This window comes from Myotis nattereri (genome assembly GCF_964212035.1).
Source record: "Myotis nattereri genome assembly, chromosome: 8".
In the NCBI taxonomy this organism is placed as follows: domain Eukaryota; kingdom Metazoa; phylum Chordata; class Mammalia; order Chiroptera; family Vespertilionidae; genus Myotis; species Myotis nattereri.
Genome location: NC_138083.1, coordinates 64,188,352 through 64,214,804, shown reverse-complemented (window position 1 = coordinate 64,214,804; position 26,453 = coordinate 64,188,352). Strand labels below are relative to the sequence as shown.

Below are 26,453 nucleotides of genomic sequence, written 5' to 3'. Positions count from 1 at the left end.
GCAAAATATACTACGTTTATTTGAAACTTGGGGAGGCAAATTAAATTTTACTAATTGCTATAAAGAAATGGAGTCCATTTCCCAAAATTAAAAACCACACAAAGATGAGTTGACATATATTAAACAGACAGAAAACCCTTTGTACCAGCCATTTCGCATCAGCAACGTGTGGTCACTGTTGGTTCACCTCCCGCGATGGAAAGACCTTGTCTGGTTTGACAAGTCATTGTCCCCACAGTGTGATATGTATTCCTAGTGGAGATATGAAGAGAAGCAAGTAACTGGAGGGGCCACTACATATAACAGAAGTACAGACAACTCCCCATCCAGCTCCGTCTAAGAAATAGTTGCCACAGAGTCCCCAGGAGATATGCCTCCCAGGATCATGATGGGATTCCCAGCCAAGAAGTTTGTCTCTGGCTTTACACTCACACACCCATCACTGCCTGAGCTCTCTCCACCAAATTTGACTTTTAGAGCTGAAAGTGATCCAAAAAGACATTCAGTCCAACCCCCAGCCAACGGTAAGCTCCCAGCTCCGTTTAAACAGGTCCGGGACCAGGCAGGTGCTCATTGTCGGCAAAGCTCCATCACTGCACAGGTCTAGCAGCGGAGAAGTTCAGCCCTCCTGTAGTTCACTCCCATGGATTACTCCCCGGCCCGCCTCATGGGCTCTGTGGAATGTGCCTGCTCTCCCTTCCAAGTGACTGCCTTAAATAGCATCTTAATTCTCACACCTCTCCGCAAGCTCCCTACTCCTTATCCCTCTGCATGTCCTTTTTCTCTGTTGCAGTTAGCACCTCACAGCCTATTACATTGTCCCGTGAAGACGGGGATCTTTGTCAGATTTCCTCACTGCCACATCCCCAGTTTCTGGAAAAATACCTGGCATGTAACAGGTGCTCAGTAAATGTCTGTGGAGTGAAGTAATGAGTGAAAGCAAGTTCAATGTAGAAATGAGAATAAATATAAAAATGGAACCATGAAGATGTTTTTAGGACAACTGATGTAGTGTGTTGTCTGTTAACAGAAATGCCATGTGAAGCCCTGTGTTTTTCCTTTATGTCAGGAATACAATTCTAAACCAAGAAATCACTACAGCCCTAAAGTAGCTGATTTTGAACAGTCTTTATTGTTGAAAGTATTACAGATGTCTCCTTTTTGCCTATTGTCCCCTTCTAGCCCCCCACCACCCACCCCAGGCCTTCACCACACTATCGTCTGTGTCCTTGGGTTATGCATACATGCATACTAGTTCTTGGTGGGTGGGTGGGAAGAGATTAAAGTAGCTAATTAGGACAGTGGTCGCCAACCTTTCGGACCTCACGGACCACTGGTTCGCGACCATTGGAGGACCTTAGAGATCTACAATTGAAGCTGCTACATAAATGTAGAGGGTATATTTATCAGTTCTGAGTTCTTACTCATTAACTTTTACTATGTTTAGAGTATGGTAATTAACTCTTACTAGTAATCATAGGATTTTGATTAAAATGTATGTGCTAACCAGACTGAAGTATTAAACTATTTCAAATTTGTCATATTAATACATTAATAAAAGAAAATAAGAAGAGATATGAAGACAGGCTTTATTATATTAGGTATTCTGTGCTGTGTGTTGTTATTAATACATAATTTAGAAACTATTTTGGTAATTTTCAATAGCTAATAATAGCTACCAGTTATCAAGCACTTACCTACATCAGATACTGTGCTAAGCACCCTCCATTAATACTAACTCCGAAGTAGGTAATATTAATTTCCTCCTTTACAGGTGAGAAACAGGAATAGCTAGGGCATCGTTTGCTCAAGGTCAAACCACTAGCCCAAGGTCAAACCTGAGGTCTCCCCACTTCCCTGCTGCTCTCCCACCTGCTGCACTGTCAGCTGCTTTCCTGCTAGCTGCTATGGTTCTGAGCCGAGTCCTCAAGTCGCCAAAGCATTTAATGAACGGTGCATGCAAAGTAACAGCTCATCTTGGCGCCTAAAGAACCTTAAATTGGTCAAATACATACGTGAACAGTTAAAAAGAAGCCCAGGAAATATAAACCTCTAGGAATTTATAGTAAATGCTGTGACCTGGGGTCAGCTTCAAGTGCAGCTTCGTGGAAGTAGATTTTAAGATGGGGTCAGAGGAGGAGGAGGGCCTCGTATTTCCCAAAGCACAATCTGATGACCACCTGTATTGGAATAATTGAGGCCAATGCCTTGGTTGTTGGTTTTTGTTTTTTAATCTTTATTGTTGAAAACATTACAGATGTCTCCTTTTTCCCCCCATTGACCCATTCTAGCCTGAACCCGCTCCCGTCCCCGCCCCAGGCCTTCACCACACTATTCTTTTTCTTTTACCATCACACTATTATTGTCTGTGTCCATGGGTTATGCATATATGCATACAAGTTCTTTGGTTAATCTCTCCCCACCCTTTAGGCCTTGGTTTTGACTTTCACCAGAAAAGAATGAGGAACCTCTCTAACACTTTAATCAAGGGAGGTTATGATAGGATTACTTCTGAGCAATTTGATAAGAAGTCGAACAGAATGAATGGGAGCAGTTAGAAGGTGATTGCACAAGTTTAGTATAAGGTGAAGTGTTAGTTATCTATTGCTGTATAACAAATTACCCCAAAACTCCATGGCCTTAAACAATAAACATTATCTCACGGGTTTCTGTGGGTCAGCAACTCAGGAGCAGCTTCAGCTGGTGGTCCCGGCCTGGGTCTCAGGAGGCTGCAATGAAGATGGCAGCTGCAGCTGCTGAGAGTTGGAAGCTTCGCTGGGGCAAAGGACGGCCTCCAGGATGGCTCCCTCCCTGCCCCTCTGGGCAGGCTCCTCCCCAGTACTCGCTGAGTGCTAGCTGGCTGGCCCCAGGGCAGCGATGCCAGCCCGAGCAAGGTGCAGGGTGCACTGTGTTCATGGCCTGGCCTGGGACGTCACACACCATCGTGGAGCAGTGTGCCGTGTCCCGCTGACCCACAGTTCAGCCTGCTCTGTGGAGACTGCGTGAGGACGTGGTCACCAGGAGGCAGCCTGTTGCGGGGTGGGGGGCGGGGGGAGCAGGGAAGCACCTGAAGCCGCCCGCCTGGAACAGACAGTGAGAAGACAGAATTGACCTGAGACCCTGCATAGGAATGTTGGGTTTCCAAATGGCTACAGAGAGAGCAAGAAGAAGATGTCAAATGACGCAGGTGTGTATTAGGGAGGTGGAAGTAGCACTATGAGAAATGGGGAAAGGAAAGGGGCCGGTGGAAGAAACCAAATTTAGTTTAATTTATGCTGATTGATTTAATGGGACCTTTACAGCAACTCTCTCTAAAGGGCCAGGGAGTAAATACTTCAGGCTTGTGGGCCTCTTACAGTCTCTGTCACTTACTCATCTGTATGGAGAGCAGGAGGGAATACTCACAACCCTTTAAAAAACGCAGGAACCACCTTTAGCTCACAGGCTGTGGTGTGCTGGCCTCTGCCCTGAGCACCCCGCCCTGGGACAGCGGGACACAGCACAGACCTGATGAGAAGTCAAGGCTGGAATCCAGTCCGCACTGAGTGCTCATCACGTTCTTAACCAGCTGCCTCCTTTTGTAGTGTTGACAGTTAACTCTTTCTCACGATTTTACAAGTTTTAGGAAAAACAAAACGCACTCCATCAATGAAGCCTATTGTTTCCGATTCCAGCCCTGCCAGTAGTCCCCCCAGGGACTCCACAGCCCAGGGGTGGGCCGGGCCAGCACCAGCACCAGCAGTCAGCACAGTGGACGCGACCGACCTGACGGGGGCGGCCGGACTGGGCCACAAGCCCACGCTGAGGCGCTCCACAGCCTTCTCTGGCTCAGAGAAGGTGGTCCTTTGGGGTGGTCATCAGCGTCTGCATTTTACAGATGAAACAACAGCTGAGTGGCCACTGACCTGCCCAGGTTTACTCCTCACACCCGCGAGCCCGGGCTGCTTCACGAAGGGCACTCCCGTAGCTGCCACAGTCACCAGAATAATCCTGCCTCTTCTTAGATAGTGAAGTTGTAACAGAACCTCTGAATATCTGTTCTTAATGAATTGGTCATTCGCTCAGGCTCAGCCATAAGTAGAGCTCTACTAGGGAAGACAGTACAAAAAACCACAAACCTTTAATAGAGACACCCAGCAGGTAACCGCTGTATCAGAGCATGCCCAGCCCTTCCTGAACATGAGGACAGAAACGCTGGAGGCAGTCACCCAATCTTTAGAAGCTCAAATCAGATACAGCTTTAATAGTTGGTTCCAATGCCAAATGGGTGGAAGACTCTTCAAAGAATATTTGGTGCCATTGTTACCAGTGGGGAGAGGAATTCTTGCAAAAAAAGAATTTTCTGAGACTTTGAAGGGAGAACTGATGATTTTTGTTTCCATGTAATTAAATCCTTGATTTTCCAAGGTCCCATTTTCCTCAGTCCCACCACAGAAGTCCCATTTTGTTTTTTAAAAAATATATATATATTTTTATTGATTTCAGAGAGGAAGGGAGAGAGAGAGAGAGAGAGAGAGATAGAAACATCAATGATGAGAGAGAGATTCATTGATCGGCTGCCTCCTACAAACCCACTACTGGGGATTGAGCCCACAACCTGGGCATGTGTCCTGATCAGGAATCAAACTGTGACCTCCTGGTTCAAAGGTCGACACTCAACCACTGAGACATGCTGGCTGGGCCCATTTTGCTCTTAATAGAGCTGAAATAAAAGCCAGTGTCCAGAGTTTCATTCCATGTCTTCACAGTCTAACACATCAGGCCAGCTTAATGCATACTCCCAGCTGCGGTCCATCAGTCCTGCATGTGGGGTCCACAGAGCCACATGGCTATGAGAAAACACGGGTGAATACAAGGAAGCAGGAACAAGAGAGCCCATGAACCCAGAGCAACAAGAGAGAGAATTCCTTTGTTTAGGGGATTATGTATTCCCAAATTTTGTGAGTTTACAGTGGCCCTGCTCATTCTGGCCAATGATCTTTGTTTTCAGGTTTGATTGACTAGTACCTTCCCTCGGTCACCCCAACTTTACTGCACATGGCCCATCTCCCTTTGTTGGACCCCTTCCCCAGGGATCTGTGGGGAATGGCCGGTGGTTCCCTGGGGAGTGTGAAATTGCAGCTTCCTGGTGAAGCTGCCCACATGACATGTCTCTAATGTCTGGCCTTCCCTTTGGTCCTTTTCTATTATTAATAACTAGCTAATTACAACAATATCACCATCACTTTTCCTACAAGAAGGGAAGCCTGTGACTCCAGAGTGCTCCAGGCATTGCTTCTACAGTCAGGGTGCGGCAGTGGCAGCCTGACCAGAAGGCAGGCTCAGACACACAGCGCCCAGGATGGCCAGGGGGGCTCACAGCCCTGGTTTATCTGAAGAGTTCACACAGTGACTAACACATTCATTTATTCCTACCAAACTCAAGGAACACCATCACAGGAAGATAACACTGGGAACAATGGAAAGGCAGCCGAATTCTGGATTTATTTCTATGCTTTTGGCAAAATAATGAAACTTTAGGCCAGTAATACGACATTATCAAAGTAACTAGTTTTTCTGACAGTCATTTCTCCTCTAAAATACTTAATCTGGTTGACTTGATTAAAACATAAATAAGGAAAATTGTATCCCTTTTCATGTTCAGAAACCAAAATGAAATAGGGATGCTTTATGTTACTTTCTATATACATATCATTAACAACCATCTCCTACATTAATTCTAAGGGCTGTGGTCAGTGGAAGACAATGAAATCTGGTAAATAAAGTGTGTGCAGAACGGCTGCGGCACTGGTAGAACAGGAAACTAGTCCTGTCCTGTCAGCGGCAGCGCACCAGGCACGCGATGGGAGTGGCAGTGCCCCTCGGCCTGGTGAGCGCCCCAGCCCAGACCTGACGACCCCTGAGGCTCACGGCCTGAAATCAGTCAGTAGTGTTAACCAGCGCCCAGGTCAACCTTGGGCTCCACTGTTTAAAACAGGGTTGGGCAAACTTTTTGACTCGAGGGCCACAATGGGTTCTTAAACTGGCCCGGAGGGCCGGAACAAAAGCATGGATGGAGTGTTTGTGTGAACTAATATAAATTCAAAGTAAACATCATTACATAAAAGGGTACGGTCTTTTTTTTTCAATAGTTTTATTCATTTCAAACGGGCTGGATCCGGCCGCGGGCCATAGTTTGCCCACGGCTGGTTTAAAACCACTGTGTCCGGCTGTGAAACAGCATTTTCCTGAGGAAGCCTCAGGGACTATCCACGGTCCATGATCACAGCAAACATGAGGATCCAAACTCACAAGGAACTTCTATTTGAGTGCTAGGCTATCGAGTGTGAGGAAGCCGTTCCCTTTTTCACTCTCATATTTTGGTTTCTGGGAAAAGGATATCAAAGATTTAAATTAATTCTTGTTTAGTAAACAAAAAACCTTCCCACCAAAAACAAACAGAATAAAGGTAAGCTATAGGCCAAGATGTAGCAAAGTCACTCCCTTTCTCGAGTCCCTTTCCTGTGTTTCCCGGCTGCATTAACCACAAATGTGCCCTCTGATAAGTGTCCAGCCCCACAGCCCAGGGAGGAGGACGAATGCCGGGCGAGAGAACAGCGCTGAGGAGCCTCCCAGGGGGCTGTGTCTACATTTATTTCTTACTTTTTATTTATTTTTTAAATTTTATTTTTATAATAAAATACCATTTATTTCTGCATGTGGTTTGTATCACAAAATTCAGATTGGAGCACTCAGACCAGAAGCCTATCTTAGTCTCTACTCAGCTCTGAGCTGGGCATGGCCTGAATCAACCTGATTTGACCTCCCTAATAGTCCCCATTGGGAAATTTTTGTCTCTGAGCAAGGAATTTCTGCTTGTGAAAAAATGAACTGTGGAGCCATAGCAGTGCAGACAGGTGATCATTATGAAACAAGACTACATGATGAAAGCTGAGCTTTTGAATATTTTCTTCAATTAGAAGTCCAGGTTAAATTTCACATGGCTATCTGCACCCAGCTTTCACAATGTCTTATCATAAAACATGCTGTGTGCTGATGGTGAATTCCAAATAGAGTTGCACAAATAAATACTGAATCCATGTCCAGACCAAAACCAGACCAAGTCCTAAAGCCAAACTGCTTTACACGAAACAAATTCTGAAAATAATCACTATTGCTTTCTTACTTAGTGGCTGACCCTAAGGAAAACAATAGTGATTTATAATGAAAAGCCTAGGAGGATAAAAACAAAACCCAACACATGTATGTGCTTACTTTTACTCCACTCCACCAAAACTCTGAAGTGGCCAAATAACCTACAAGTACAACTGTCCTCGCCCCGAAAAGCAGTCTTTGTCCACAGCTGCCCGGGACCTCCGCTCGCCTTGCCCATCGTGCAGGATTCAGGTGGCTGACTGCCTGACCCATCCAGGCTTAGAACATGGTTTCCCAAACCACAAGTCTCTAGATTTCCCTGTGGGACAGAACTCCTTCCATGACAATTTTTGGAGCACTGTCTCTGGGCGGTTATACAGAGCGACTTACGAGTGGAACAAGAGGTTGTCGCTGGAGGGAGGGTTCGGGCAGCGTCCAGGGGAAGCATGCCTGCGTTTGCCGCAGAGCACCAGATGCTTTGTCTGCACCCACCGCCTTTACAATCAGGGCTTGTCTGCAAGGAGCCCTCAAATCTCTCAAGAATGAAGACTTTGGTGCTATACAGCTAATCCTCAAGAGGGGACTTTCAAGAGAGTGGTGCTTAAAAGCAGAAAAAAAGTCGGACACAAAACAATGCCTACAGTATGATCCATCCGTGTTTAATAGAAGAGAAACTTACACACATACTTCCATATGCACCAAACATTTGTAAAATCTGGGAGTCAACTGGCAGAGGCCAGCCATTCTTCCTCTCCGAGGGAGGCTTTTACCCTTACAGACACGCCTATATTTTTCTTTAAATCATAGACATGCATTGCTTTTATGTATTTTTAAAATTTGTATTGTTTATAAAGGTGATACAAGATGGTGGGAAAAGGACCTCCTGCCCTTGTCTGCGAAAAGTCCATAGAACTACAAGGAAAAGAACAGAAACACAAACTTCAGAAACCACGCCGAGTCAGCAACCTCCCACCCACCACGTGAAGCTGAACACGGGCGGGAGCAGTGACGTGGCAGAGTGGGTCAGACACCACCATTCAGAGCCTGGGGAGTGTCCAGAGAAGAGGACGCAGGGAAGGGCAGGGACAGGCTGAAGGGGGAGGATTTCACAGCTGGGCTCTTGGGTCCCTGGGAACCCTCCACACACCCCAATAGGTTGAGGAGTCTTGTTGAGAGACACTGAGCCATTCTAGAGGAAAGTAGTTGGGTCAAGGAAACAGCCACAGGACACCCTCTGGTGGCCGTCCTGAGTGGAGCCCAGCTGGCGGTGACCTTGCTCTGCGCCTGGAGCTTCGCTTGGGGAACGTCAGTGTGAGTCCCATCTGAGAGCCTCCAATGTAAAGGGACGTGGAGGAGACGGGAGGTAAGGAGAAAGCTTTGCTCCACATTTACTTCTGCAGGGAGAGGAGGGAAGCCCCTACATCTGTGAAGCAAGGACAGGATGCTATAACCAACAGAGAGATCGAGAAATTAAAAATGCAATTTGCCAAAATAAAAGTGAGTGAAAGGGTTGTAAGATAACATCCAGGAAATCTCCCAGAAGGTAGGAAAAGAGGAGAGAAAGTATAAGAAAATGACAAGATCAATCCAGGAAGCTTAACACATGACTAAGACGGACTTCCTTCCAGTAAAAGATAAGAGAATGGTAGAGAAATTATCAAATAAATCATTACCAGATCCAAGACCACCAAGTTCCCCACACAATGATTTTTTTTAACTTGACCTCAGCTTTATTATATATATATGTATATATATATAAAATATTTGTTTAAAACTATATATTTCCTTATTTTTTACTGAGATGAAATTCACATACCTTACCTATTTTAAAGTATACCTTCAGAGGTATGTAGTACATTTAGTGTTGTGCAACCATCACTTCTATCTCATTTCAAAACATTTCCATCACTCCAAAAGGAAATCCCATACCCATTAAGCAGTCTCCCCCACGTGTGCCTCCCCTGACCTCCTGGTAAACACCAATCTGCTCTGATGGGTAAACAGCTTTACCCATTCTAGATGCCATGTGTAAATGAAACCACACAGTACGCAGCCTGCTGTGCATGGCTTCTTTTACTTAGCGTAATGTTTTGGAGATTCACCCGTGTTGTAATATGTGTCAGCACTTCGTTCCTTTTTGTGGCTGAAATATATTCCAGTGTATGGATACACCGCATTCAGTTTATCCATTTATCAGTTGAAAAACACTGGGTTGTCTCCACCTTTTGGCTATGAATTCTCCTGTGAACATTCCTATATTTGGGTACTTGTTTTCAATAGTTTTGAGTATATAACTAGGCATGGAGTGGCGACACCATTTTATATTACCACCAGCATGCACCAAGTTTCCAGTTTCTCCACATCTTTGTCAATGCTTGTTCTTTTCCATATCTTCTTCAGAGAAACGTCTCTCTAAAAATCAATAAACACATCCTCAGGTGAGGATTTTTTTTTTTTTTAAGGGCAAAGGACCTGAATAGACACTTCTCCAAAAAGGACATACACATGGCCTATAGACATATAAAAAGATGCTCAATGTCCTAATCATCAGAGAAATGCAAATTAAAATCACTTCACACCTATCAGAATGGCTATTATCAATAAATCAATAAACAAGTGTTGGCGAGGATGTGGAGAAAAGGGAACCCTAGTACACTGCTGGTGGGAATGCAGATTGGTGCAGTCACTGTGGAAAATAATATGGAGTTTCCTCAAAAAATTAAAAATGGAAGTGCTTTATGGCCCAGTGATTACAATTCCAGGAATATATCCAAAGAAACCCAAAACTCTAATTTGAAGGAGTATATGCACCCATGTGTTCATTGCAGCATTATTTACAACTAGAGGCCCGGTGCATGAAAATTCATGCACTGGAGGGGGGTTCCTCAGCCCGGCCTGCCCCCTCTCACAGTCCAGGAGCCCTCAGGGGCAGGAGGCGACCTGGCGATCAGGGGAAGGCGACGCCCCATCACACCTTTGCTGCTGCCACTGCCGGCAGCACAAGCCTCGGGCGGCCCTGGTTACCTGAGCCTAGGGCGGCTCTGGGCGGCTGGGCAGCCACCATTCGAGGCATGCCTGTGCCTCAGGCCAGCCCTGGCGGCTGGGGGGCTGAGGGGACTGGGCGCCACCATCTTTGCGATGGCATGAAGGTCAATTAGCATATTCCCTCTTTATTAGATAGGATAGCCAAGATTTAGAAGCAGCCCAAGTGCCCATCAGTAGGTGAGTGAGTAAAAAAGCTGTGGTACATTTACACAATGGAATTATACTCAGCCATAAGGAGGAGGAAATCGTACCCTTTGCGGCAGCATGGATGGACCTAGAGAACATTATGCTAAGTGAAATAAGCCAGTCAGAGAAAGACAAGTACCATGTGATTTCACTCATATGTAGAATCTAATGAACAAAATAAACTAACAAGTTGATTCTGTCAATTTTGCCAGCTTATTGGTTGTTTCATTGGAGGGCCTGATTCTTAGAGCACCACCACTGCCATTTCCCATGATGTCACTATATATTTTTTTAACTTTTAATTTTGACATTATTATAGATCCACAGGAAGCTGCAAAGATGGTACAGGAATGCCCCGTGTACCTTTCACCCACTTTCCCCTAATAACATCTTATATAATTATAATATCAAAAACGGGAATTCAACACATACAACACAGTGAATTTTAAAAGATCACTTCAAGCCAGGCTTAGCCATATGAAATTTCCCAGATCAGAGATAAAAAGATCCTAAAAGCTTTGAGAGAGAAAAAAGCCCCATGCGGAGACCAAGAACCAGAGTGCAAAACAACGGAGCAATGCCTCCACACGCCCGAGGGAAAGCATTTGTTATCTAGCATTGCAAACGAAGCATGAGGACAGAAGAGGCATTTTCAGATGTGCTCAGTCCTGGACCAGTGATGGCGAACCTATGACACGTGTGTCAGAGGTGACACGCGAACTCATTTTTTTGGTTGATTTTTCTTTGTTAAATGGCATTTAAATATATAAGATAAATATCAAAAATATAAGTCTTTGTTTTACTATGGCTGCAAATATCAAAAAATTTCTATGTGTGACACGGCACCAGAGTTAAGAGTTTTTCAAAATGCTGGCACGCCGAGCTCAAAAGGTTCGCCATCACTGGCCTAGGCGCTACCACAAGAGTCCTTTCCGGTCGGGAGCCGGGAAGAGAAGAGGCAGGGAACCCGGGAGACAGGGCTCCAGGACAGCAGGCGGGCCTACGAAGTGCCCGGAGTGAGTGAAGACAGCCTGCGGCTGCTGGGCCACAGGAGAGCGAGCGAGGCCAGGCTCCCAGGAAGGGCAGCGCCAGGGCAGCGGGAGAGGATGCCCTGTGGGAGACGATGTCGCGGGGCATTGCAGCGAGGGGTGAAGAGTATAGGAGGACTCAGCCAGACTTCTAAGAAATAAATAGATGAAGAGAATAAGATTAGTATTACCTTCAAGGGAAAAACTTATATCAGAAAACATAATTCTGATATTTACGTCTGGCTTGTTAAAAAATAATAGTAGTATATTTTCAAAACGTTGGAATTTCTGAATGTGCTTTTAACCACACATTACAATACAGCTGTACTGGGGAAGTGGGGGAGGGAGAGAAGCTGTAAGAGATAAAATAATAACCCACCACCACAGGAAGTCAACAGACCACATCTAAAATTACTGAATCAAGAAAAAAGCAGAATATGCCTATTTATTTAGAAATCTAGCAGTAAATGGCAGAAACAGCCAAGAGTTCAGAGTCCTCTTAGAAGGGGCAAACCTTGCAGTGCAGAAGGGGTAAGAGTGTTTGTTTTTGACATAAAAACTATTTTGCCTTAAGCTTTATGCATAAAATAGTCTAATAAAATAAAAATGAGCAATTTCATGTTGGATTGGAAGTACTATTATCAAACAAAAAGCAATACCTAATAAAACAGTGAAACACAGGTTCTACCCGTCCTTAATGGAGTAGGCCTTCTCTAAAGGTTTTGTAATTTGAAAGATATTGAAAGAGATTGTACATTTTACTTTTGAAAACGGGAAAATGAAAACTCCCAATTTGGGAAGTGCCGTCAAGCTAACAGGATAGCAGTGGTTCTCCATGAGGACAGGTCTGAATGGGGAGAAGGGACCCTGGCCTTCGGCACTTGGGGTCGCTGGTCCCAGATGGCAGGACAGACGAGGTGCAGGCCCAGGACAGAGCTTTGCTCTCTAATTGGAGAGCTCATGGTCCTGTCAACCACACGTCACTGTTGGAGGGGGGAGGGACGCCCCTGCTCTAGCGTGTACAGATTTGCGCAGTGATGAGGGGAAGAGAGGGGCCCATGGCAACACCATCTGAAACGGCAGATGGTAACCAGCTATGTGTGAAGGGACTGGTGGTGAAGACTGTTATTTAAGAGGCAGGGGAGGGAAACGGGCAGTGATCTGAAAAGAGAAAAGCTATTTAGTGCTTTCCCAAGAACTGGCAAGAAAGAGCCCGGAGCTGTTGCTAAGGAGAAAATAGACAAAGGCACAAGAACAATCTGACTAAACGCTGGCATGGGGGCGGCTGGGCTGCGGGCAGGGCCGGCTCCCAGGACCCTGCTCGGCAATCAGGATGACGAAGTGGCACCTTCGTGGCCCCTGTCCTCCTCCTGTGAGAGGTCTTCTTCCTCTGGGTCTCACTCTGCAACAGAGGAGCTCCTTCTGCGCCTCGGCCGAGCTTCCTGTCCTGGGGTCACCACGGAGGAGCCTGGCGGAGGCTGTGAGCAGGCAGGAGGCGGATTCCAGCAGATTCCACACCTCTCCCAGACTGGGACCTTGAATTGTACTCAGGACTCGCTTCTTTCTTCCTTTCTTTATTTCCTCTTTGATTTTTTGGGCATCTGATTAAAGATTGAGGCAGTTTAGCTCCAGTGTATGAGGAAATTGAATGTGGCAGAGTCCACAACTCAAACTGACACCATCCCACACACCACACTGCCCACACACACCGTGCTCACCCAGTGGTCACCTTAGCGGTGCGTCCATGGAAGGAAAGAGGATCAGCTGCAGACCATGACCTTGGGTTCAAGGTAAAGGCGTATGGCAAACCTCAACCTCAGTGACTTAAGAAAAATCAGCAAGAAGTTCTTAAAGAAGCCTGAACCCCGCGGCTGTCGTTTGCTGACTGAGGCACCAAATGTATACCCAGGTGCTGCAGACAGTCCGCAGACAGACCGACCGCGGGCAGCGGGTCCCAGAGCAGCACAGCGGAGAGAGTCAACAGGGTGAGGAGTTTCAAGGCAGGAGTGTAAGGATCCCACAAACAGAAGGCAGCAGGAAACTCTGACTTTCTTATGAGATATGAAGATCACTGCTGACCATTAAGTGTCAAATCCATGTTGACAATCCAGCCACTGCTGGCCTAGGGAACCAAGGGGTGTTTGGGTAGCTCAAGGAGATGCTTTTGCCACTAAAAGGAAACGGCCAGCAGCAGGTGCATGGCCGGGGGCTGGCTTGCAGGGAGTGAGAAGGTGGGCCCACTTTCTCCTCTCAGCGCTGGCGCCAGGGCACAGAATAATCTTTGTAAGAATATGTGCAAATATTCAAATCCCACTCCAAATGAAACAATCCTCCCGTTACCCGGCCTTCCACAGTCTGGACCTACTAATGAAAGCTCTGTACTCTGCACAGGCTGTAGGACAGTGGTCAGCCAACTGCGGCTCGCCAGCCACATGCGGCTCTTTGGCCCCTTGAGTGTGGCTCTTCCACAAAATACCGACTTCTGCGCATGGGCCGTGAAGTTTCAATCGCACTGTACGTGCGCGCCCGCACGTGGTATTTTGTGGAAGAGCCACACTCAAGGGGCCAAAGAGCCGCATGTGGCTCACGAGCCGCAGTTTGCCGACCACTGCCGTAGGAGATGTAAGCCAGTACTTCATTAGAGACAAGATGACAAGTATTCAGGTTTCCCTTGAAAACAAATCCTGCCATGAAACAAGGAGATGGATGAGGACGAGGACGGACCTAGTGATGTTTTCTCACTGCAGAAGACACTGTGGAGGACAGGGGTGGACCCGCATGCAGCTCCAGCTCATCAACCGCTTCCGCACCGCACACCATGCACGTGGTTAGCAAGCAGCTAGTCTCAACCAGGTTAACGAACATGTAGTTACCACCGTTCATCATGAGGCGCAGGTGCAGGCCCCGTTAGCTCACAGCGCTTTCAGGATTTTCAATTATCCACTCAATAGCAGCCCACCCCTGGAGCAACACAGAAGGGTTTCAACATGGTGTAAGCTCTGCCTCCTGCAGCGGCAGCTGCAAGCCTGTGATTGAAACGGCAGTTTTACAGATACAACAGTCACCATTTGCGAGCAATCTTTCCCTGTAAGCAGGCAGTGTCTCAAATTCGAAATTAGGGGGTATGCACTCTGCCTAAAATTCCTGCACCAGGTTGGCTATACTGACACTGGCTCCCCTCATCCGCACCGCCGCCTCCTAAGAGCAGAGCGAGGGGAAAGGGCAGCCACCCTCCTGGCCTCCATGCGTTGTCCCAAAGCTCTGGCTCCCGAATCCCAGATGACCTGATGCCCCATCTCCCATCTCCTGTGCCCACCCTCGGCTTACCAGCTCTCCCAGGCATCTCCCCGCTGACCAGCGATTCTGTCAAATCATAACTATAGCTAGAGGGAGGGCTGATTCTCTACCAGGCCTTCAACACAATAACCCCTAAGATAAGTGAAAGAATTGTATTTGGCTGCACTGAGTTTACCCTGATTTTTCTCATAAAAGGTCTGAGGTGGCTTTGGCCTCACCCAGGATTGACTTCCTCCTTGTTTTTTCACAAACCGGAGGGTGCCTGCCCTAAGCCAGACCCTGGACACACGGGTCAGTAAGGCTGTCCTCCCCTCCCCCAGGGTTCGCACTGGGGACACAATGCGTGCAGCTTGAGGCACTGTGGTTCCACCCTCCCTGAACCGAGCTAAGTGCCTGCATACATTTCTCAGATCTGGATTTTTCTAAACAGTGGGGCAGATTGGCTCTTCTAGACTAAATGTGAGCAAAAATAGTTTTCCGCTAGGATCTGACTTAAGCATGGTAGGAAGGGAAGTACGGCTTAGGCAGCAGCTGATGACCAACATGAGGCATCACTTCTGACTGAGACAAATGGAGAGAAGGGGAGGGTGGCCAGGGTGGGAGCAAAGGGAGGAGGACGCCTGGGGAAGGTGGGAGCCTGTGAAGTAAGCTAAGGTGAAAAGCCAGGCCCTGCCCTGGTGAGCGGCAGACATTACCTTGAATTTGCACACACCCCAGCTCTCTCTTCTGCTGCAGAGGAAGGCAACCTGGACTCCGGGATAGTACCTGAGGCTGAGCCCTCCACCCAGGGACCTGGGCAGGATGGCTTCCCGGGTGCATCCTTTCTCCTCTCACCTCCACCAAACTCACTCCCCAGTCCTGCCAGGGAATGCCAGCTGCCTCCAGGGAAAGCTTGCAAATGGAGAGGTGGGGCCAAAGCTACATAACGCCTATGAAATAGGAAACCGGGGAAAATCCCGCATGCCAATGTGTGGGGTTGTTTAATAACTGAGCCTGTTATTTCAGCTCTTCGCCTCGGCTGGCTTGACCCTGCACCTTTCCCTCGGATGGGCACGCCTCCCTTGCTGCCAGTTTTGAAGGTAAATGTGGAACATGATGCAGCAGTACAAGCTAAACTAGACAGCGGGCCCCGCATGCATGGATGACGGGACCTCGCATTTCACCCGCTTCCCCCTGGGCCTAACAGCCAGAGCGCACACAGGGCCGGACGGAGAGCCGTACCTTCTTTGCGTTGGATGATATTGTGTTGGCCATTAAGCCTTCCAGGTAGCTGCCAAGGCTGATCCCCTTCACGGTGATGATGGCTTCCTGCGTGAGCACCGTCCTGCAGAGGAGCAAGAAGCACACGGCTGAGCGGCCCTCCGAGAGGGGAGGCTCCGCCCGCCCTGACCCTGGAGTTGAACGTGTGGAAGCCGGGCGAGGCCACGTACATGTCAGGGTTCTTCGGATGGGGTGTGTACACCAACCTCTCGTTCACCGACACGAAGTTTGTGAGTGTGATCTTAAAAAAAGGAACAATGGCTTTAGGTTCTACGTCTCTCCCGTTTCTTCCCAAACCATCCGCCTGTCCCCCAAACAGCACCTACTGGAGCCAGAACAGGAGAAACATTTTGGCCCAGAAGGCACCACCGAAGGCACCACCGTATTAAGTCCCAGGGAAACCGGGTCCTGGCTGCTTCACCGGCCTCTCTCCACCCAAACCTGAGCTGGGCCTGGCCTTCCAGGGACAGTAGCCCCCACTTTTTGAGTTTGCATACGCGACTTTGTTTTTAGGAAAGACCTACATCAGTCCCTGTTTTTGCTAACTGGTAGAAATTTGAAGAGGATCTTTGCTTTTATAAAAAAAGGTGACAAGCAAAAACAGCGTTCAGGAGCCACGCTCAGCACCTCAGCAGCAAGCCCCGGCCGGAGCTGCAAACTGTCTGTGAGCACCTGCGCTTTATCTCCATTTATTTTGTGCATCGTTACCAAGATGTGTCCTAATGAAACTGCTCCTTCACGTTACACCATTTCTGCTCACCTAAGGTTTTATAGGAACACTCTACTTTTGGGATAGTGAGGGAACCTGTATTTTCAAACTTCCAAACCCTCAGCCAAAAAAGGACAAAATATTCCTGGGCTAGCATGCAGGTAAATGAGCAGAGGCTTCTCGCCCACCAGGGGCAGGCTCTGCCTTTGGGACACTGTGTCCTGGGGTTTCGCAGGGCAGCGCCCTGAGTCTGCACAGACTGTGAGAGCAAAGTATATAGATATCTCCTCAGGGCTGTGTCCAGTAAACCAACTAGCCACCTCCCCCCCCCCATGTACATTTTAAATATTTTCTATTAAAAACTATTTGAAAACTGGAGCTCTAGAACAGCACGGTCCCACAGAATTTTCTGTAATATTAGCAATGTCCTGCCAGCCGGCGTGGCTCAGTGGTTGAGTGTCCACCTATGAACCAGGAGGTCACAGTTCAATTCCTGATCAGGTACATGCCTGAGTTTTGGGCTCGATCCCCAGTAGGGGCTGTGCAGGAGGCAGCCGATCAGTGATTCTCTCTCATCATTTATGTTTCTATCTCCCTCTCCCTCTTCCTCCCTCTCTGAAATCAATATATATATATACACATATATATATATATATATATATATATATATATATGAAATGTTCTATCTCTGAGCTGTTCATTGTCGAAGTCACTAAACATGTGTGGCCAGTGACCACTTGGTTAGTGTGCAGGGGAACTGAATTGTTAATTTTACTTAATCCTAATGAATTGAAATGGAAACAGCCACATGTGGCTGACAATGGAGTTTCATCTTTGTTTAACTCAATTTACTCTCCTAGCAAAGAGCCAATTCCAATATAAGAGCTTTTTTTTAAAAAAAAAGTTCAAGTGGTCAAAGGCAATGTAATCTTCCAGCAAAGATAAACTTGAAGCACTATACTTTCTCATGTAATCATCTTTCACTGCGCTCCCAGCCTGGCCCGTGTTCCGGCAAAGTGGTTAGCAGGGAAATCTCTTTCCTCCTACTGTGCACAGGGTAGTCACAAGCCCATTAGTTACAGTGAATACAGTGTATGGAAATATTTACCAACATTAACAATTAAACTCCGATTAGCCATTATCTTTTTATGTGCAATATGTTTATGCCTGCTGTGTTTTATAAACCTATTTCCCTTCATTAATCCTCGTAACAATACTATGAGATTTGTTCTTTTTTCTTTAAGACAAGGAATGTGGGAGCCAGAAAAGGTTAGTAAGGAACACATGCAGTCATACAACCATTCCACGATAATTCCAGGATACGGTTCACAACTGTCCTACGCCATACCCTATGTCCTTTCCACTGGGCCTCACGGTAGCATGAACCGTCCTTCTTTACGAAAACTAAACTTTCACGAAGGACGGAGTGGAATTTTCCAAGTAGAGGAGAGAAAACAGAACATGTAACTTGTCAGCTTTGGCCGATGAGGGGACACACCTGCGAGGCTGCCTGTGCCTTTCACAGCAGGGCTGCCGGGACGAGGGAAAGGTCAGAGATGCTATGCCAAACGCTGTAAGCGGCTCAGAACCTAACCTTCCACACGCAGAGACACAGCCCACAGTGAGAGTTCGTAAAGTAAACCGTGTTCCCAGCCGATGCACTCTCCCCAACATGTTTTTGAATGTGCATTAAGCCAATGTACATTTTTCTAATTGAGAGAAGTGAGAGGGAGTGAAGGAGGAAAGTTGCTTTTAAAATTTCTGCTAAATTCAAAGAAAAATGAAATTACTGCTAAAAATCACCCTTTCTAGCCCTAACCGGTTTGGCTCAGTGGATAGAGCGTCGGCCTGTGGACTGAAGGGTCTCAAGTTCGATTCTGGTCAAGGGCATGTACCTTGGTTGCAGGCACATCCCCAGTGGGGGGTGTGCAGGAGGCAGCTGATTGATGTTTCTCTCTCATCGATGTTTCTGACTCTCTATCCCTCTCCCTTCCTCTCTGTAAAAAATCAATAAAATATTTTTTTAAAAAAACACCCTCTCTAATGGGAGTCAGGATAGAGGTTATTGGGGGCGGGGTGGTGATTCTGGAAAGGAGCAAGGGCGGGGGCGGGGCAGTCACTTTCTGCCTCTCTATCTGTCCGCTGGTTATATAGGTGTGTTCACTTTGTGACAGTTCATCATTATGTGCATTTTTCTAGACACTTATTGTCCTGGAATAAAAAGGTAATAACATACTACTAAATAAGTTCACCTATAAAAAATAGGCAATCACTCAGACCAAAGGTGGGCTGAACATCAAGTTAAATGAAGCCATTACGCACCATCACCAAGACATACCAACCAAGCACCTTTCTCATCCTAGGGCCATTGCTTACATTGGTGGAACAAAGTTCCATTTTCTTTTCCACTGGATCCACAACAGAATGTTCTCTGATGTATGTTAAAGTCCTACTGGTTCCCAAAATCTAAAAAACAAAGCAAAACTAGCGTAATGGTATGTTACACTGTCATTCTGTAGCATCAAACACAAAACACCGTTTCATTTACTCATTTGTACACGGGTGGGGGTGCGCCATGAACCTGTGCGGTAACTTCAGGTTTCTGTTCTAGCAGGTGGGAGAGACACTGGACAAATGAATGAATTCAAGTAGACTTGAGTGTATGACAGTCATGAATGCTTTGATGAAACAGAAAATGGGGGTGGGGGGCAGGAGTGCAGAGAAGGCCCCTCTGCCAGTGGCAGAGCCTGGGAGGGAGGAAGGGTGCCATGCAGAGTTCTGGGTGGGCAAGAGTCAACCATGTGAGGAGGTGGTGGGCGGGCAGGTGTCTTTGAGCCAGGGAGAAGCTAGAACAGACCCAACCCTCACAGTCCTCAGAGGAAACTACCCTGCCGGCACCTTGCTCTTGGACTTCCAGCCTCCAAAACAGAGAAAATGTCTGTGGTTTAAGCCCCCAAATCTGTGGTGTTTCTCTTTGGCAGCCCAACAGATGCGACACCGTGGAGCTAGGCGGGAGGGGATTCTGTGCTGGCGGGGCTGAGGGCGGAGACATGCCACGAGTCAGGGGGTGTGTCAGGACCATGGAGCCGGACCGTTTCATGACGTTGGCAGAGGAACAAACCATCTCTTGGGCTTCCTAGAAATCCCGAGTGGGCGCTCTAAGGGGAGGTAGTCATTTCCTGCAGATGGTGCCAGCTGGGGGCAGAGCGGGTGTAGGCAGGGTGATGCAGGTGTAGAGGGAGCAAAGCCGGCACCAGCTGGGTGGTGCAGGTGTAGCGGGCAGGGCAGGTACCAGCGGGGACAAGCAGCTGTGGGCTCACCGCTTTCACGAGGGCGGGCAGTCCCCACTCGGTGCTGAGGAGGCGGTGGCTGTGCAGCCGGCCGCAGCGGTCCACACTGCGCTCCAGCACATCGACTCCCACCACGCAGGGATTCATCGGATTCGGGTACTTCCTCATAGCAGCCTTGATGACCGTGTCCCATGGGTGGCTGGAGGGAAAATGCAATCACTCGGCATAAGCAAGCAAACCTTTTGTAGCGTGTGCCAGAGTGGCGCTGGGAGCCAGAGATGCTGTGTGCCACAGCGTGAAATGAATAAAGTTTTTTCTTTTGGTTTTAATTAAAGGCATAGCCAACAAATATATATCAGAAGTCCAGCTCCGACCTACATCCTGGATCCTGGGATCGTGCTGAGCCGACCAGAGGCCATCAGAAGTCTTTGCCACCAGGCTGCGCCAGGAACCTGGGGCATGAACAAGAACCCGGGTCCCTGGCAGCTGCGCTCATGCCCATCTCATCTGGTCTGCATTCCCGGTCCAGAAGCTCGCACAGGCCTCCTCACCACTGGGGCCGTGGCTCAGCACTTTTCCTGTTCCCGCACTTCCTCCTCCCTCTCCCGCCCTCCCTCCAGTCCTTAAAGAGATAAAAGCTTTAGTTTAGGGCTTCTGAGCAGGGAGACAATTCTCCCCACACCTAGCCTGTCACCTGCCCTCCCCTGCTGTTCCATCAGGTGAGGACAGAAACTGGAGGGAGCGGGCACCATTTCGGACTCTTGCCTGCACTGCTGCAGCGACTAAAGGCTTGGCTCATGGTGGCCATGGTGGAGTGGGAACCCATCCCCAGGGCGTGAGGCCTCTGCCCCACTGCAGGGCGGCTAACCCGAGGGCAGTGGGAGGCCTCATTCCCTGCCCACACTGGGAAGTGGGAAGGCATAACCAAGGCCCCGCTCTAAGCACAGCGAGGGTGTAGAGCAGCGGTTCTCAACCTGTGGGTCGCGACCCCTTTGGGGGTCGCCTAAGACCATCGGAAAACACATATATAATTACATATTGTTTTTGTGATTAATCACTATGCTTTAATTAGGTTCAATTTGTAACAATGAAATTGGGGGTCACCACAACATGAGGAGCTGTATTAAAGGGTCGCGGCATTAGGAAGGTTGAGAACCACTGGTGTAGAGACAAGGGGTGGGATTAAATTATAGGACGTCTGGGATTTGTCTATAATAAATGGAGGGAAGAACAGTAGGTGGGGACACGTGAAACCAGACTGGCTGCGAGAGGGGAACTGTCGACCTGGAAGATGGCCCTGGGCCTCGTCATTCTAGTCTTCCCTTTCGCATACTTTTGAAATTTCCCTAACAGCAAGTTTTTTTAAAAGGATGAGGGCAGCCACAAACAAGGCAAAGTCACCTGCACCCCCCACTTGAAGCAAGTCTAGGCCCACATCTGAGCGCGGTGCACACGCCCAGAGGCTCCCATACTCTTTCAGGAGGTCTGCGAGGTCAAAACTGCTTCATGATGCTACTAAGACATGATTTGCCTTTTTCACTCAACTGACATTTACGCTTCAAAAGCATCGGCGGGCGGGTAAGACTGCTGGCCTCTCCCCACGAATTAAAGCCAGGGCCTCAAACCACACTCATGGCCACTGCTCACTGCTCTGCACTCGGGGAAACCACGCCACCTTTCTTAAGATTATCCACGATGAAAGAGTAAAATTATATTTGATTACATCTAAACCCCTGAGTACTTTTCTTTTAATATTCTGACCACAAGAAAGCTAAGACCCATACTGGGATTAGATACCCCACTATGCTTGGCCCTAAACCTAAACAACTTATATAACAAAATTATTCCCCGGAGTACAAAATTATTCCTAGTAGTACTCAGAGGACTGCACGGTGTTTTATATCCCTCTAGAGCAGTGGTTCTCAACCTTCCTAATGCCGCGACCCTTTAATACGCATGTGGGTGGACCCGCCTGGAGATGGATAGAGGAGGGGTGTCTCGGTTCCTAAGACCATCGAAAATATGTGTTTTCCGATGGTCTTAGGCGACCCCTGTCAAAGGGTTGGCGACCCACAGGTTGAGAACCGCTGCTCTAGCGTCTAGAGGAGCCTGTTCTATAATTGATAAGCCCCGATAAACCTCACCAACCCTTGCCAATTTAGCCCAGATGCCACCGTCTTCAGCAAACACTAAGAAGGAATTACAGTAAGCACAAATATAAGACATAAAAACGTTGGGTCGTGGGAAGAACGCCTGGAGCACTTAGCTGTCTAAGGAGGCCGGGGAAGTGCTGGGCAGCTGTGGGTGGTGGGCCCAGCTGGCTGCTTCCTTCCACGCTCCTTTCTACTAACTGGTTATCTGGCAGACATTTTCTCAAAAATCAATGAAATGGGCCCATCACTTCCAGGAAAACAACTGATAGTATTTGTTGCCAAAGATAAAACTTGAGTTTTGAGTGAAAATTTCAAAAACTTGTATCCACTCCCATGAGGCCCCATATTGTAACCGGGTAAACCCATATACTCCCAATGACCAGTGCCGGATACCACAAAATCATACAACAGTGAGAGACTCATTTAAAATTTTGGACAGGCCAATTACTCTGGTCATTCTGGTTTCAGATTTTACACTTGTTTTGTTGTAGTAGCAAAAAATAGCCATAATGACTTTAAAAGACTATTAAAATACTCCTACCTTTTCCAGTGTTTTATTCACACACTATGTGAGGCTGGATTTTATTCATATACTTCAAACAAAACAAGACTGTAAACACTGAATGCAGAAGCAAGATATGAATATCAAGCCGCCTTTTATTAAGTCAGACACTATAGAAATTAGCATAAAAAATAATATCACTTTTCTTACTAATTTGGGGGGTATTTTGGAAAATAGAGGGTTGCAAAATAAAAAATGTTATGTTCATGTAATAGTTTTATGGTTCATTGTAATTCATTAACAAATATCATTTGTCAGTTTTAATTTCTAATACGGTAAATATAGACAGCTATAATCCACATAAACAAAAACTGTCTGGGTCTCCCAATATTTTCTTAGATAATAAAGAAGTCCTGAGGCTGAGGGGTTTAAGACTAGCTGGATCCTTGATTAAGTGAACCAAAAAGATATACACAGCTGGTCACTGCAGTATGATGTATAGTAAGGGGGGAGATGATGTTCTTTCAATAAGAGAAAGAATAAGATCAACCAAAGGACTTGTATGCATGCATATAAGCCAAACCAATGGACATGGACAACAGGGGGATGAGAACATGAGTGGGGGGGGGGGTGTTAATGGGGGGGATAAGGAAACATTTGTAATACCTTAATAAAGAATTTAAAAAAAATAAGAGAAAGAATAAATTGCAACACATTCATACAATGGAACATTATATAGCTATGATACATATACGTGTGTGTATACACAACACACACAGATCTCAAAACCATACTATTGAGAGGAAAGGAAATTATTAAAAGATCTGTACATCTGACATCACTGATTTCTATTTTAAAACAATAAACACATGCCCACACAGATGTAGTGAAATGGAATATATATATATATATATACCTTCAGAGGGATACCCACCAAATTCATAACTTTGTCTGCCTGTGGAGGGGGGGGTACCACACTGGGGGGGTGGAGGGGGTGCTTCAACTCTTAACTGTAATGTTCAATTTCTTATTAAAGAAAAAAAAAGGTGGGGGAGGGGTATTCTTTTACGGCTCCTGGCTAGAAAGCAAGTTTGCTTTCGGACATCATGTCCTCCAGAGCCCTTAATTCCCTGAGATGGACATTACCTACTAGAGACCTTTCCTGGTAGTTGTTCGAATTCAGAGTATATGGCCTTGAATCTCTGCCAGAAATCTACTTGTGTTGCTCTGTTCCTGAAGATTTTATAGGTCTACCTGAAACCCCAGTCAAAGCTGTGAGGATGAAATTTATAAGCCTATTAACTTTTAAATGCCCCTTTCTATATTTTTATATTTCAGTCCTATATTTTTCATTGCTATTTAGACAATCTTAGACCCTGTCTAGGTAACACACACTACATTCAGATGGCTTTCTCCAAGGGGCCTCCATTTCTGCAGGCACGTTTATGTTGCTCTCTGCTGTGCCTGAGCTCCAGTCCCTGGGGTTTCTATGCGATGTGGACAGAGAAAGAAATCTTGATATGATCAAAAGGATTTGAGCCTACTTATTTCTTGCCTTTCCAGAGCAAATGTACTAATTTTCAATCAAATATTTATCTGACAGTACAACAAGTATATAAAAGAAGTAAGTATAAAAAGAAATCTATAACCCTCAAAGAAAAAAATAAATTGGTGATTTTTGACGGACTAAGCAAGAAAGCTGGGCTTCCCATTTTGTGCTGTGCCACCGCACATGACTATGTCATTTGCAACTGGCAGCCACAGGGGCCTACCTCACATTGTCCTTGGCCAGCTGCACTCATCATTTGTCAATTTTCATCATAGCCCTTTGCTTTTAACCTCAAAAATCAATGGCGGGGATCAGTGCCAAGTCCACAGCGGCTTGGTGTTGACAAAGTTCTTTGGCGGACAGCCACCCTCATTTTGGAATGGCATCTAATCTCAGCCAGATCCCGCAGCCCCTCACTGAGCACCCTACTATGTGCCAGGCACGGGCAGGGTGCCAGGAATACAAAACGAATGAAGTACTGACACAGGATACCACACAAACGAACCTCAATAAAATTATGCTAAGTGAGAGAACACAGACACACGGGACCACATGCTGTATGATTCCATTTATATGAAATGTCCAGAAAAGGCAAATCTATAGAAACAGAAAGCAGACCAGCAGCTGCCTGGGGCTGGCAATGGTACTGAAGAGTGACTGCAAATGGGCACGAGGGGACTTCGTAGGGTGATGGAAATGTTCTAAAACTGGTCTGTGGTGGCGGTTGTACAACTCTAAATTTACTAAAAATTATTGAATTGTACGCTTCAAATCAGTGAATTTTACCAATAGTGACTTTTCACAGTTGACAATTCACTTCTGCTTGTCAATAAACACTTCACGAACTTGTAGGGCAGTCCCTGTCAACTACTCCATGACAAAACAGCCCCACTGCCCTGGCCTCTACAGTGTGCAATGACTTCACGTCGGCCCTCTGCATCTAGACGGTGCCAGTTATGTCCCACCCTTGGGAGAACTGAGAATAAAAAATCAACACTAAAATTGGATCCCATCAAGTCTAAGGATTTCATTAAAAATAATTTTAGAGGTTCTAACCTCTTGATAATTCTTTAATTATAATTTTACATTTAAAAGGCCAAAGGATGACAATTCCATTTCATGAAGTTTTTAAAAACATTTAAAAAAATTTTTAATTATAGTTGACTATTTTTCCCCCAAAAAACTGTTTTTCTAAGTGGAGTGGGAGATATTTAAAAATCTTTATTCTTTTAAACAATATTAAAGATGATTTCAGTGGGTCACAGATAAATGTCTTAGACCAAGATACCACCTAGGTCACGAAGGCACTTTTAAATAGCTCCCAGCTTCCCGTGCTAGCCTGGAGGCCGTCCATGCCCACAAGTGCACCCCGTGCCCCAGCCCCCACTGCTTTCTCCGCATCTGCTCCTCCCGAGCGCCTGGGCCGCCGTGGACCCTGCATTTATAAAACATGCTTAACGTTCGTGATCTGCTGCACTGCATAATAAGGCCTCTGCTCTCCCTAGGTCCGCACGCCCCTCGCCCGAGGGAGAACAGGGTGTAGGCGAGGTCGGCCTGGGGGCGCTGAGGGCGCGCTGTCACCTTGACGGGTCGCCTCCAGCCGCGTCCGCCCCGCTAGGGCGCGCGCCGAGGAGGGCGCTCCGGGCCCTACAGGACTAGCCGAGATGCACCCGCGGCTCCGTCCTCCTCGGGCCGCGGAAGGAAAGGCCGCCCCCTCCCCGGCGCGTCAGGAATCCCACCACGGCCTCCACCGGCCGGGCGGCGACTTCATCCACCAGCTGACGACGCCCCTAGAAGGGACCGAGAGCCTGCGCCTCTTTTCAGGGTGCCGAGGCCGCGGTCTGGGAACGGTCCACGCCAGGCAGGGAAGGCTCTGCGAGGGCCGGGTCTGGGGTCCGGCCTTTCTCGGCCTCCCCCAGCGGCGCGGGGGGCAGTGCCGGCGCCGGCCCGGAGCCCACGGCGGCCCGCAGCCCGACCTCACCCGAACACGTGCTCCGAGCTCCAGATCCTCATCGCCGCCCGGCACCCGCCGCCGAGCGCGGCTTCCCGGTTCCAGACTCGGAGTAGCCGGCTGCTCGGGTCTCAGCGCCGCGGAGGCGTGGCCTGGGCGGGACGGGGCGCCGCGGGGGCGTGGCCTGGGCGGGGCGCTCTCGGGAGCCGCCGGCTTGGGTGTCAGGTGACCATGCGAGCTGCAGCTGCTAAAAATAGGAATGCGGGACGCCGCAGGGGCTGACTGGGGAACTGCGCCTCCACGCTTGTTCTGGAAGCATCTTCCAGAGAAAGAGAGCAGAATATGCAGA

The 26,453-nt window shown here is 47.5% G+C and overlaps 1 protein-coding gene across 8 annotated transcripts; it reads right to left on the bottom strand.

Moving 5' to 3' along the window:
* PRELID3A (PRELI domain containing 3A) lies at positions 1-26,253 on the bottom strand. 8 transcript variants are annotated; one of them, XM_081096881.1, is made up of 7 exons: positions 26,135-26,253; positions 19,980-20,148; positions 19,036-19,125; positions 16,121-16,191; positions 15,912-16,014; positions 2,664-2,729; positions 1-252 (listed from the first exon to the last, which is right to left on the bottom strand). In XM_081096881.1, the coding sequence occupies exons 1-6, from the start codon at positions 26,164-26,166 to the stop codon at positions 2,697-2,699; spliced, it is 498 nt and encodes a 165-aa protein (XP_080953007.1). In that variant the 5' UTR covers positions 26,167-26,253; the 3' UTR covers positions 1-252; positions 2,664-2,696. The 8 variants fall into 8 exon arrangements, 7 of the variants coding, with proteins under 7 accessions (XP_080953007.1, XP_080953004.1, XP_080953009.1 ...); XM_081096879.1 differs by lacking the exons at positions 1-252; positions 2,664-2,729 and adding exons at positions 10,672-12,994; positions 14,267-14,354; XR_013996304.1 differs by lacking the exons at positions 1-252; positions 2,664-2,729 and adding exons at positions 11,808-12,994; positions 14,267-14,419.
* Between the last annotated feature and the right edge of the window lie 200 nt (positions 26,254-26,453).